Here is a 13,946-nt window from a genome sequence, read left to right as displayed (position 1 = left end):
AAAAGAAAGTATTAGCCACAATAGGCGTATATCATGTTCTTGACTGCGAAAAGCTCAAAGCAACAGGCACTCATTCGCAAGGACAACGAAAGCAGCTGCTGCAACAACAACAAAAAGTCTTTATTCAGGATAATGAAACTCAGAGCTAAGTAGACGCAGAAAAAAAAGGAAATTGCTGTGGCTAATTGCTCACTTTTCTCTGGCTGCGTCTAACAAGGAAGGCATTAGGTTGAGAAGCACAGCAAATTAGCCATTGCCTCAACAGCAATCATCCATCCCCCCCTCCCCAAACCAGAGCTAAAATACTAAGAAGAGTTTAAGCAAGAAAAAGTCATTGTTTCGCAGTGCGTCCACACAACAATCATCATTACAGTTGTTGTCTTGTAAATCTTTTAACAATAAGCTTCTTAGAAGGTCCAAATCATTTATTTCCTACTTACCTCCGCCATTTTTGTAGCAAAGATAAGGAAATCGCCAGACGTTTGCTAAATCCACAGCGAATCCTATAACGGATAATAGGAAGTCGACTTTGCCGCTCCATGTTTCACGTTCATCGGGACTATCGCTGATGTCACGTGCTGTTGTAGTCTTGGCTATCTGTCTGTTAGGTGACATCGCCAAGGCGACGTCGTTTTCTTCGTCTTCTAAATCTGCAAAAAATTCAAAGCAGGGGGAAAATTTAAATAAATTGAGGTGAATATAAAAAATGTAAAAATTAATTTTAAAAGATATTTTAAAATTGCATATTTGGAAAAATCCGATGAATACGGACTAAACAGATTAAGTTAAGCAGGGCTTTTGTTCGCTGACTCATTTATTGAATGCATAGTAACTACTCTTCACATTTGTTGACAATTTTTGTAATTCCCTATATGGACGAACTATCAAACCACAACTATTTCCAGGGAATATGACGTAGATGATTCAGTTTTGTTTGTACAACATTCTAGATTTCGAGGTGTGTGCTACAACTTTTATTAAATCGCATTATGCATTTTGTAGATGCAAATCGCCAAAACGTGTTGGTCAAGTTGTTCAGTTTTCAGTTGCAAATATCAATGAAGCTCAAAATGTAAATGCATAAAAATTTATCACCATTCTCTAGAATTAACATTTATTTGTAATACATATAAAGTAGCGCAATTGTCAGTTTCTAGTTAAAAATGACAACGTGTAAACGCCCAATTTAATTAAAACTAGCAGCCTTCAAAACTAAAAATCCCCCAGACAAGTTTTTTTTTTTAATTTTTTATAAAAATAAAGAAAACGTATAAAAATAAACCTTAATGGGCTCGTCCGTACCATAACGACGAATTTTTGATCAAGGAACTAAAAAAATAAGTTTGTCAGTAAAGGAATTTGCATAAAAGATTTGTCTTTAAAGAAAATTTCACTGAAATTTTGTCTTTGGAGAAAATTTCACTAAAATTTTGCCTTTAAGAAAAATTTCACTGAAATTTTGTCTTTGGAGAAAATTTCACTGAAATTTTGTCTTTGGAGAAAATTTCACTGAAATTTTGTCTTTAGAGAAAATTTCACTGAAATTTTGTCTTTAGAGAAAATTTCACTGAAATTTTGTCTTTGGAGAAAATTTTACTGAAATTTTGTCTTAAGAGAACATTTCACTGAAATTTTGTCTTTGGAGAAAATTTAACTGAAATTTTGTCTTTGGAGAAAATTTCACTGAAATTTTGTCTTTGGAGAAAATTTCACTGAAATTTTGTCTTTGGAGAAAATTTCACTGAAATTTTGTCTTTGGAGAAAATTTCACTGAAATTTTGTCTTTGGAGAAAATTTCACTGAAATTTTGTCTTTGGAGAAAATTTCACTGAAATTTTGTCTTTGGAGAAAATTTCACTGAAATTTTGTCTTTAGAGAAAATTTCACTGAAATTTTGACTTTAGAGAAAATTTCACTGAAATTTTGTCTTTAGAGAAAATTTCACTGAAATTTTGTCTTTAGAGAAAATTTCACTGAAATATTGACTTTAGAGAAAATTTCACTGAAATTTTGTCTTTGGAGAAAATTTCAGTGAAATATTGTCTTTGGAGAAAATTTCACTAAAATTTTGTCTTTAGAGAAAATTTCACTGAAATTTTGTCTTTAGAGAAAATTTCACTGAAATTTTGTCTTTAGAGAAAATTTCACTGAAATTTTGTCTTTAGAGAAAATTTCACTGAAATTTTGTCTTTAGAGAAAATTTCACTGAAATTTTGTCTTTAGAGAAAATTTCACTGAAATTTTGTCTTTAGAGAAAATTTCACTGAAATTTTGTCTTTAGAGAAAATTTCACTGAAATTTTGTCTTTAGAGAAAATTTCACTGAAATTTTGTCTTTAGAGAAAATTTCACTGAAATTTTGTCTTTAGAGAAAATTTCACTGAAATTTTGTCTTTAGAGAAAATTTCACTGAAATTTTGTCTTTAGAGAAAATTTCACTGAAATTTTGTCTTTAGAGAAAATTTCACTGAAATTTTGTCTTTAGAGAAAATTTTACAGAAATTTTGTCTTTAGTGAAAGTTTCACTGAAATTTTTTCTTCAGAGAAAATTTCACTGAAATTTTACCTTTAGGGAAAATTTCACCGAAATTTGAAATTTGAACACCTTTACGGACAGTAAATAGGAAGGAGATTAACGCCTTCTCTGAGGCGTAGCGGAGTAACTGGGTATGAGAAAGCAGACAATTTGGCAGCGGATGCCAAAGAACTGCCGTCAATAACTTGGTTGACCCGAAGCCTTTCGATTCGACGCACTCCGAGGTAAGGGCGTGGGCGACGAACGCGCCCATGTACAACAGCGAAACGGTCGGTAGGACGGCGAAGATCATATGGGAAAATTCATGTGTAGGGCATGCGGGGAAGATGATGAGACGTTGGAGCATTTCCTATGTCTGTCGAAATCACGATAGCGCTTGAATGCGTAAAGCTAGCTGCTTGAAAATGGGCCATATCGGTTCAGATTTAGATATAGCTCCCATATAAACCGATCTCCCGATTTGACTTCTTAAGCCCCTGGATGCCGTAAGTTTTGTCTGATTTGGCTTAAATTTTGCACATAGTGCTCTGTTATAACTTCCAACGACAGTACCAAGTACGGTCCAATTCGGTCTATTACCTAATAAAGCTCCCATATACACCGATCCAGTGAAATTAGAAAAATTAAAGAGCGTTTGCTAAAAGCTCGTCCACTCTCTTTGAAGGCTACAGCCAATCGACTTTGACTTCTTGAGTCCTTACAAGCTGCAATTTTTGTCCGATTTGGATGAAATTTAGCATGCGATGTTCTGTGACGACATTCAACAACTGTACCAAGTACGGTCCGAATCAGTCTATAACCTGACATAACTCCCATATAAACCGATCCCTCGGTTTGAATTCTTGAGGCCCTGGAAGCCGCAGTTTTTATCCGATTTGACTGAAATTGTGCATAGTGTTCTGTTATGACTTCCAACAACTGTGCCAAGTACGGTCCAAATCGGTCTATAACCTGATATAGCTCCTATATAAACCGATCTCCCGATTCTACTTCTTGAGCCCCTGGAAGCCACCATTTTTTTCCGATTTGGCTAAACTTTTGCGTGTACTATTCTGTTATGACTACCAACAACTGTGCTATGAGCTGTCTAAGAATTGGTCTATAACCGGATATAGCTGCCATATAAACCGATCTCTCGATCATCCATGTTCGGTTCCTAGAAGCTGTAATTTTTCCTAGGTTCACAGAACTTTGGTATGTAAAATAAAACAAGTAAAAAGGCGTTAAGTTCGGCCGGGCCGAACTTTGGATACCCACCACCTCGGGTATATATGTAAACCACCAAAATTCGGTGAAAATTTCATACCTTATGTCCCATAGCAGTTATATCAAAATATATTCCGATTTGGACCAATTGGGTTGCCCAAAAAGTAATTGCGGATTTTTCATATAGTCGGCGTTAACAAATTTTTTCACAGCTTGTGACTCTGTAATTGCATTCTTTCTTCTGTCAGTTATCAGCTGTTACTTTTAGCTTACTTTAGAAAAAAAAGTGTAAAAAAAGTATATTTGATTAAAGTTCATTCTAAGTTTTATTAAAAATGCATTTACTTTCTTTTAAAAAATCCGCAATTACTTTTTGAGCAACCCAATAATAAGTATAGTAGCTATATCTAAAAATAAACCGATCTGAACCATATACGATACGGATGTCGAAAAGCCTAACATGAGCCATTGTGGCAAATTTCAGTGAAATCGGATTATAAATACGCCTTTTATGGGGCCAAGATTTTGAATCGAGATATCAGTCTACATGGCAGCTATATCCAAATCTGGACCGATTTGGGCTAAGGTGCAGGAAAATGTCGAAGAGCCTAATACAAAGCACTGTCCCAAATTCCGGCGAAATCGGACAACAAATGCCCCTTTTATGGGCCCAAAACCTTAAATCGAGAGATCGGTCTATATGACAGCTATATTCAAATCTGGGGTGATCTGGGCCAAATTGATGAAGGACGTCGAAGAGCCTAACTAAACTCACTGTCTCAAATTTTAGCGACATCTGACAATAAATGCGTCTTTTATGACCCCAAAACCTAAAACCGAGATATCGGTCTATATGGCAGCTATATCTAAATCTGCACCAATCTGGGCCAAATTGACGAAGGATGTCGTAGGGCCTAACACAATTCACTGTCCCAAATTTCATCAAAATCGGATAATAAATGTGGCTTTTGACCCTAACGACGACCCTAAATCGGCAGATCGGTCTATATGGCAGCTATATCCAAATCTGCACCGATTTGGGCCAAATTGACGAAGGATGTCGAACGGCCTTACACAATTCACTGTCCCAAATTTCATCAAAATCGGATAATAAATGTGGCTTTTGTGGGCCTACGACCCTAAATCGGCAGATCGGTCTATATGGCAGCTATATCCAAATCTGAAGCGATCTGGGCCAAATTAACGAAGGATGTCGAAGGACCTAACACAACTCACTGTCCCAAATTTCAGCAAAATCGGATAATAAATGTGGCATTTATGGACCTTAGACTCTAAATCGGCGAATCGGTTTATATGGGGGCTTTATCAAGATATAGTCCGATATAGCCCATCTTCGAACTTAACCTGCTTATGGAAAAAAAAAAGAATCTGTGCAAAGTTATTGAGCTGAAACTTTTCTGAAATCTCTATTTTTAAAGGCTGTAGCGTGATTTCAACAGACAGACGGACGGACATGTCTAGATCGTCTTAGATTTTTACGCTGATCAAGAATATATATACTTTATAGGGTCGGAAATGGATATTTCGATGTGTTGCAAACGGAATGACAAAAAGGAATATACCCCCATCCTTCGGTGGTGGGTATAATTATGCCCATCAACTAAATTTAGTTTATAAAAATGTTTAGCAGAATTCATGGTGGTGAGTTCCCCAGATTCTGCTCGACCGAACTTAGCACGCGTTTACTTGTTATTTTTTAACAATTTCATTTTCCCCATTTTTCGTGACAAATTTCACCAATTAAACAATCATTACGCGATTTGTTTTAGTTATTTTTATAAAATACGAGATCAAGTTGAGTGCCCACGATAAGTCAGTCAGTCAGTCATTCTATTATCGTTAGGCCTTTAATTGATGCTGTAGTTGTTGATGATGATGAGGCACAGATTTGGATCATCTTAAATCTGACATAACGCTAAGATGAGGAATTTTAGAAATAAATAACAACAACAAATTGTATGAATGAGCATTCATTCAAACGCCAGTGAGGCTGAAAATTATTAAATTAAATAAGATATATTCACATTTTATTTACAATGCTAACAATTTGACAAAAAAAACGGATCTAAACCTTCTATCGATGAATATTTAATCAAAGAACACTTTTTAATAAATTAAACTGCATTGCAAGGTGAAGCTAGTGGAGGAAATTGTTAGACTTCTGAATTTCGCATAACCATTTCAAGTTTTGTTGGCTATTTGGCAAACGGACGTTATTGCACTTCAATTCTATTTATGTGTGCATTAGCATTTGATTCCATGAAATATGTCGTAAATAGTTTGCCTTCACCGTTTTTGGTTATACATCTGGCTCAAAACAACCGGTTATTATCTATTATTGTATGCGACATGCCGTTTCCTTTTTTTTATAACTTCTTAAATTACTTGATTCAAGTACCCCCGACGCTTACTTAATTTTGTCTACTCTTTTTGTTTTTTAAATCTTATGTATGTTGAAGTCAACCTTCAAATGCCAGCCAGCATTTGATTTGATATCCATTATTCAAATGGGCAAATGTAGTAAACAAATGAACCAAAAATACTTTTAAAAACGGCAATTAAAATTAAGTAATAGAGTAAGTCATTATGCTGAGTTTAGAATGTGTTATTAAATGTGGGTAACTTGGTAATTTTGCGGTTGAAATAATTCCAATTTAATAATTTGATTGCAAAATTTTAAAATTTGCTACTAATGCCTTACAGGAAGTGATTTGGAATGGAAAACTGTAACGACAAATCTGTATTATAGCCTCAGAGGCATATATACATCTCTAGATTTTCTTTGGAGCAAGTAAACCTAAAGACCATATAGGAGTTTATCTTCAATCTGTAGGTATTTTGTCGACTTGGCGATGCGAACGAAATATGACGGATTGCCAGGAACATCATTTAGCAGACAATAGAAATGCCTGAAGCAAAAAAAATGTCTTAACATTTGATAGTTCCTCAAAATTCCGCCAATCCTATACAGCAATTAGGGTGATAACATAACCTTTTTACTAAAACCGGGTTTCGAACTATTCGAAAAATGGCCATTTCTAAAAAACCGGTTTAAGTTTTTAAGATTAAACTAGTTCTTTTCCCGACATTTTTTCTTAAACAAAACAACAAAACAAGTAAAAGCGTGGTAAGGTCGGCCGGGCCGAATCTTGGGAACCCACTACCATGGATTCTGCTTAAAATTTATACAAAAACAATGAAATGAATGTTGGTGACCATAGCAGAAGTCACTGTGTAAAATTTCAACCAAATCGAATAAGAATTGCGCCCTTTAGGGGTTCAAAAAGTAGGTAAGGTTAGGTTTAAGTGGCAGTCTGCCATCAGACTCACTTAGACGTTTTCGTCCATTGTTATACCACAGGAACAGAAGAAGGAAGATGCCTTCTAGTTCCTACCGTTGAATTATCCAGATCGCATTAAAAAGCAAAATAACTTGAGAATGTTCACATCCGCTAAATCAGACAGGTTCTCAAAGAAATGAGAACCTAAAGTGGAACTCTTTCTAACTGCTTGTACGGGACACACACACAGAAGTTGTTCTATAGTCTCGTCTTCCTACAGCTTCTGCAAAAGTCGTTGCCTGTAGTTGCTCAAAAAGTCAAGACCCATGATCGATTTATATGACAGCTATATTAAATCATAGACCGATATGGCCCATTTACAATCCCAACTGACCTACACCTATAGGAAGTATTTGTGCTAGCTTTACTCATTCGAAAGTTATCGTTCTTTTGACAGAAAGACGGACGGATGGACATGGCAAGATCAACATAAAATGTCATGACGATCAAGAATATATTTACAAACAGAATGACGAAATTAGTTTACCCCCATCCTATGGTGGAGGGTATAAAAAAACTTATAAAAGTGGAGCAAGTGTTTGTTTTTATTCAAAACACTTTGACTGGTATGGTGGATCGGGATTTCTGATACTCCATGTATCTTCATAAGCTTACTTTTACTTTAATTGGATATGACAGAATATTTGTCTCATTAGGAGAAAGTGGAACAGCGCCTCGATCTTTTTATAAAATCTCTAACACCAAATTTTGTGGTATCTCCCACCACTTGATCTTTCCATCGGGTTTTAGGTCCTCCCGGTTTGCGTGTATCACCATGTTTGCCTTCAAAAGACTTCTTTGCTGGAGCTTCCTCATTCATTCTGACAACATGACCTAGCCAACGCAACCGTTGTACTTTGCTACGTGTAATTATGCTATCGTAGTCATACAGCTCGTGATTCATACGACGCCTATATTCTTCATTACCACAAACTGCTTCATATATTTCACAAAGAATCTTTCTTTCAAATACTCCAAGCACTGCCTCGCCTGCTTTCACAAGTACCCATTCCTCGGAACCATATAATAACACGGGTAGTATAGTCTCTTTTATAGTGTTACCTTCGTCTGTGGAAACAGGGCTGTTTCTAAACTGCCTACTTAATCCAAAGTAGCATCTGTTTGCCTGTATTATTCTTCGCTGTATTTCAAAACTGGTGTCTTTCGTTTCGCTTACGGCGGTGCCGAGGTAGATAAACTTACTGACTATCTCAAAGTTGTGGTTTCCAACTTTCTGCATTTTCTTTATCTGATCGGTTGTACAGGAAGTTTTGAGAGTTACTGACTATCTCAAAGTTGTGGTTTCCAACTTTCTGCATTTTCTTTATCTGATCGGTTGTACAGGAAGTTTTGAGAGTTGAAACCATCAATTTCGTCTTATCTCCATTTACTGCCAGACCCATTTTCACTGACTCTCTTTTGATTCTTTCAAAGGCAGCAGTTACTACTTTCGATGTTCGACCTATGATATCGATGTCGTCGGCATATGCGTGTAAGTAGCATTTGTTGTCTGTGTCATATCTTTCACATCTGCATCTCGCATAATCTTCTCCAGCAGGATATTAAAGAGATCACATGATAGGCTGTCTCCATGTCTGAAACCTCGTTTGATATTGAATGGTTCGGAGAGATTCCTTCCTATTCTTACTGAAGAACGTGTTTCAGCAAGTGTCATCCTGCAGAGTCTTATAAATTTTGCAGGGATACCAACCTCACACATGTCTTGAAATACCTTTGAACGGATAGGGCTATCGAAAGCGGCTTTGTAGTCAACAAAGAGATTAGGTGTTAATTTGTCCTTCTCGAGTCTTTCAAGGATTTAACGTAGTGCGAATATCTGGTCAAAAGTGGATTTACCAGGTCTAAAGCCGCATTGGTAAGGCCCAATTATCTCATTGACTTTAGGTTTTAAACTTTCACTTGCATGCGATGGAGAGGAGACTTATTCCTCTGTAGTTGGCACAATCCATCTTGCCTCCTTTCTTGTGTACGGGAAAAAGTATGTCGGGTATGGATCTACTAGCCAGATTGTGTAGACAAGCTGATACATATGCTTTATCAGCTTGTCGCCTTCGGTCTTAACTAGTTCAGCGGGTAACCCGTCGGCTCCTTCTGCCTTGTTTTTCTTCAGTCGGGTCATATCATGTTATCTTCATAAACACTTTTGTCAAATTGTTTAAGGTGCCCTACATACTCAACGACTATTAAGTACGGAGTAGGGCAAGCTTTTGTTTTGAAACAGGTCTCAGTAAGTACTCTAACTCTGCTTAGCGCAATAAGTGAGAAGAAAATCATACTTTCCACTATTCCGCTACAAACTAACTATCAATGTTAGGAACAACAAACACATCAATATTGAGGCATTGAATAGTGGAAAGTAAGGCTTTCTTCTCTCTTACTGCGCTAAGCAGAGTTAGAGTACTTATTGAGCCCTGTTTCAAAACAAAAGCCTACCCTACTCCGTACTCAATAGTCGTTGGGTATGTAGGGCACCTTAATGATTTACTTATTAACAAAATTTAATATCATAATACAATAAATTTGGTATAAAAAAAGTTCAGCACCTCAATGAATTTGACAAAAGTGTTGATGAATATACATGGCGTATCAGAAATCATGATCCTCTAGCCAGATAAAGTGTTTTGCTATGCTCTTCTTTGAATAGAAAGCATTGAATATGAACTCAAGCTAGACGATGTTGGCAAAATCACGAAAAGATTTTTAAGATCAAAATCGAAGAGGGCAAACAGATTAAAAAAAGCCTTGACCAATTTTTTTTTATAAAAGTAAATCCATTTAAAATTGTATAAATCAATCTTTGAATTACGTCAAAAGTCGATGCTGATCCATTTTTTAGTTTCTGAGACAAAATTTCGATGAAAGAAATTAAGATAGAAAAAAAATCGTTGAGCAGAGCGGGCGTTTTTTCATTTTGCTCCTCAAAGAAAAATATGTATATCTCGGAAAAGGTACTACCTATTACGCAAAAAGTTTAATGCCTTTCAGGAGTAGGGTCAAAGTAGACTCCAAAGACCCAACAGGTGGCATCGGACAGTAGTTGTCCGTTCCTTCTATAGTTGTGGGTACCTTGGCACCTGTAATCGAGAGTAATGCTTCAAGCGCACAACCAGTCGTCAAACTAACACATTAGGAAGAGACGGATAAGCCAGAGAGATGCTCAGTTCGTCCCCAGCCTTTAAGTAAAGGTGGTGTTTTCGATTCAAATTCAGCCAGTGGCAGTGTCAATGAAACAGCGATCTCAGCCGAATCGAGAGATGAGGGCAGCGTGATGACGGCACTAGGGCTTTGCTAAGCTCACAAGAAGACCGAGAAAGTAATCCGGCGCATGAGGAAGTAGACTAAGGAGTATGCATCGGCAGCGCAATTGGGCGAAAGTACAGGATGCTGGAAGGGATAGAAATGCGATAGTTGTGCTTCAAAAGACGTTTATATGATCGTCACAGTTGACGAATCATGGATCTATGCGTATGAGCCCGAAGTTGTTCGTGGAAGAAGCAAATGGTCTCTTGTTTCTTCGGCAAAACTGACGACCAGTGGTGACTATTCCGCTTCAGCAACGGAGAAGGTCAGTTCTGAGTGGTACACCACCATTCCTGAAGTCATTGGAAAAATTGAAATGAACAAGAGAAGAGGGATCATTGTTTACCGTGACAATGCGAGCTTTTAAAGATCGATACACAGCAGCGCCTTTTTGAGCGGTCAAAACGTCGAATTGATGGGTCATCCGCCATACAACCCTGGCTTCCAATGTCTTCTTTCTATTCCAGCATATTAAGATAAAAATGCGTGATTAGTGAATTGCATCTGAAGAACATGCTGGTAGAACGTGAAATAAAGCTGTTTTGGAGGTGTCTCAATTCGAGTGGAAATGGTGCTTCGACAATTGTGTGTATAAATCATACCCGTTTTTTACACCCTCCATCCTATGGTGGTCATTCCTTTTGTAGCACATTGAAATTTTGATCTGAGACCATTAGCGTAGATATGTCTCTGGGGGATGGGCTAAGCAAAAAAAAATGCAAATTTTGCCCATGAACATTCCACTAAGGAACAGGGGCTAACTTCTCACATATCAATGAGTGCAGTCCGATTAAAGTTTAAGCTCAATGATAAGAGCCTCCTTTTTAAAGCCGAGTCCGAACGGCGTGCCGCAGTGCGACACCTCTTTGGAGAGAAGTTTTTACATGGCATAGTACCTCAAAAATGTTGCCAGTATTAGGAGGGGAAAACCACCACTGAAAATTTTTTTCTAATGGTCTCGCCAGGATTCGAACCCAGGCGTTCAGCGTCATAGGCGGACATGCTAACCTCTGCGCTACGGTGCCCTCTAGGATGGGCTAAGAACTCCCCAAAAAAGATTTAGAATTTAAAAAATTTTATTGTTTTCGAAAAAATTTGCTAATTTAATTGCTATTCAAAAGGTTTAAGCCCTTCCGAATCAGTCCATGTTTTTGGTATAGCTGCCTTAAAAACCAATATCAGATCTTGACTTCTTGAGCCTCTATAGGGCGCAATTATTATCCGATTTGGCTGAAATTTCACATGAAGTGTTTTATTCTAACTTCTAACAACTGCGCCATGGTTTAAATCGTTTCATAACCTGTCGTAGCTCCCATATGTTATATGGGAGCTACGAGCTACTTTGTGAACCTCTAGAGGTCGCAATTATTATCCAATTTGGCTGAAATTTCACGTAAAGTGTTTTGTTCTAACCTCTAACAACTGCGCCAAGCATGGTTTAAATCGTTTCATAACCTGATATTGCTCCCATTTAAACCGATTTCGGATCTTCACTCTTTAAGCCAGTAGAGGGGGCAATTATTATCCAATTTGGCTGAAATTTCACGTAAAGTGTTTTGTTTTAACCTCTAACAATTGCGCCAAGCAGGGTTTAAATCAGTTCATAACCTGATATAGCTCCCATATAATCCGATCTCGGGTCCTGACTTTGTGTGCCTTTAGGGGCCGCAATTATTATCCTATTTGGCTAAAATTTTGCATCAAGTGTTTTGGTTTGTCCATCATTAACTGCGCCAAGTATGATCCAAACCGTTTCTCAATCTGATATAGCTCCAATATTAGCCGATCTCCCCATTATAGTTCTTGAGCCTCTAGAATGAGCAATTCTTAACCGATTTGGATGAAATTTTTATACAACGACTTCTTATAGGATTCGTGTTAAATATGGCATTACTTGGTCCATAACCTGATACAACTCCCGTTTATATGGGAGCTGTATCAGGTCAGATCTTCCTATTTTATTTCTTGAGCCATCATCGGGAGCAATTCAAATTTTGTACAACGAATCCCAAGTATGGCTCCAATCAATTCATAACTTGGCTTAGCTAAACCTGCATAGCAATACTTATCCTTTGTTTGTCTATAAAGAGATATCGGCCAAAGTACTTGACAAATGCGATCCATGCTGGAGGGTACATATGGTTCGGCATGGCCGAACTTGGGACTCTTTTACTTGTTAATGATAAATATTTGCATTATTTTGCATTATTAGGCCTGAAATATAGATAGCAGTCCATGTATTCCATAAGTGTCGCCAGCACTAGAATGCAATAACTACAGCTGAAAATTTTTGTCTGATACTCTCGCCGGGATTTGAAGCCTGGGGGCAAGGGTGGGAATGTTAACCTCTGAGTGAAAGTCATTGGAAACAATTCATATTTATACACAGCTTGTCCGATTTTCACTTAAAAGGCCATAGTAGTTAAAATTTTCAGATTTTTTTTTTTCAATTGGATTTTTACCCATCTGTAAATCTCTGCGTAATTACATCAAAATCTGTTCAGTTGACATTACCATTTTACACTGATTTATCCCAAAATTGTTACGGTTTCTTTTTTTATTCATCTGAAGACCTCTGATGAAATCGGTTCTGATATAGATATATAGTAGGAGTAGGGTATATAATATCGGAAACACCGGACTTTTTCCTTAAATTCCCCTTTTTTGTTGTAGGCTACTAAAGCAAAAGGTACTGGAGATACTAAGTTTTTCCTCATTACCTGACTTCGTTTCAACACAGGAATAAAATTTTAGACGCGACATTGTTCTCACGTTTACGACAAATGAATGAATGTTAAACTGTTGTAATTTGCTTCTTTAGGAATAAATTTTTTTTATTCAAGTTTTCATTACGAAATATGTAATAATCTCAGTTCTACACATCACATTATTGTTATAATTTAAACATTTTTCCAACACACTATTGTTTATACTCCATGACACTTAAACAACAATTTTAATTACAACTTAAAGATATACAAAAACGCTTGTGTTTTAATTTTTTTACATCTTTGTCGCTCTTGTGACCGAACTCAACTGAATTTGAAAAAAAAAGAAACAAGCGCGGGCAACACTACAGCGCTGTTGGGATCTAGCTGTTGCGTCAGCTGCTGCTACAGCGGTGGCTGTGACTGCGACTGCAGTGTCTTAAATCATTAACGCTTAAACACTCACTGCTGTGGCGACCATTTCTGCTGCTATGAATAGCTGGTCAGATTGAATGACTAACTGCCTAATTGGTTGTATGACAGTTGGAGTCTGCTGGCGGCTTCAGGAACCTTAACATTAGTTGGGGCTATCATAAGTTTCTTAACTTGTTTCTTGGCCTACTGCAGTAACTGCAGTAACCGCCAGTGCTGCTGTTGCTGCTCTTGCTGGTGAGGACGTCGATGCCTCTGTCTGTATCAAATCGTAATAGTTACTAACATTGAAACCCAAGCAATACGGCATTGATTTTATGAAGATAGCAGCCATAATGGACCTTTTACCAACAGCCATTGTTGTGGCGACTAAAAATTGTGT

At 37.2% G+C, this 13,946-nt stretch overlaps 1 protein-coding gene across 1 annotated transcript in view; it reads right to left on the bottom strand.

The window, feature by feature from the left end:
• LOC106092378 (sodium-dependent dopamine transporter) overlaps positions 1–13,474 on the bottom strand; it is a 46,076-nt gene extending 32,602 nt beyond the window's left edge. The window contains exons 1-2 of the mRNA XM_013259221.2: positions 13,145–13,474; positions 441–650 (exon numbers count right to left, since the gene is read on the bottom strand). Coding sequence (XP_013114675.1) covers positions 441–650; positions 13,145–13,187 — 253 coding nt within the window. The 5' untranslated portion in view covers positions 13,188–13,474. The remainder of the gene's footprint in view (positions 1–440; positions 651–13,144) is intronic.
• Positions 13,475–13,946: the final 472 nt, after the last annotated feature.

The sequence above is a fragment of the Stomoxys calcitrans genome, chromosome 5, assembly GCF_963082655.1.
Source record: "Stomoxys calcitrans chromosome 5, idStoCalc2.1, whole genome shotgun sequence".
In the NCBI taxonomy this organism is placed as follows: Eukaryota; Metazoa; Arthropoda; class Insecta; order Diptera; family Muscidae; genus Stomoxys; species Stomoxys calcitrans.
This window is presented reverse-complemented; position numbering and strand designations above follow the sequence as displayed.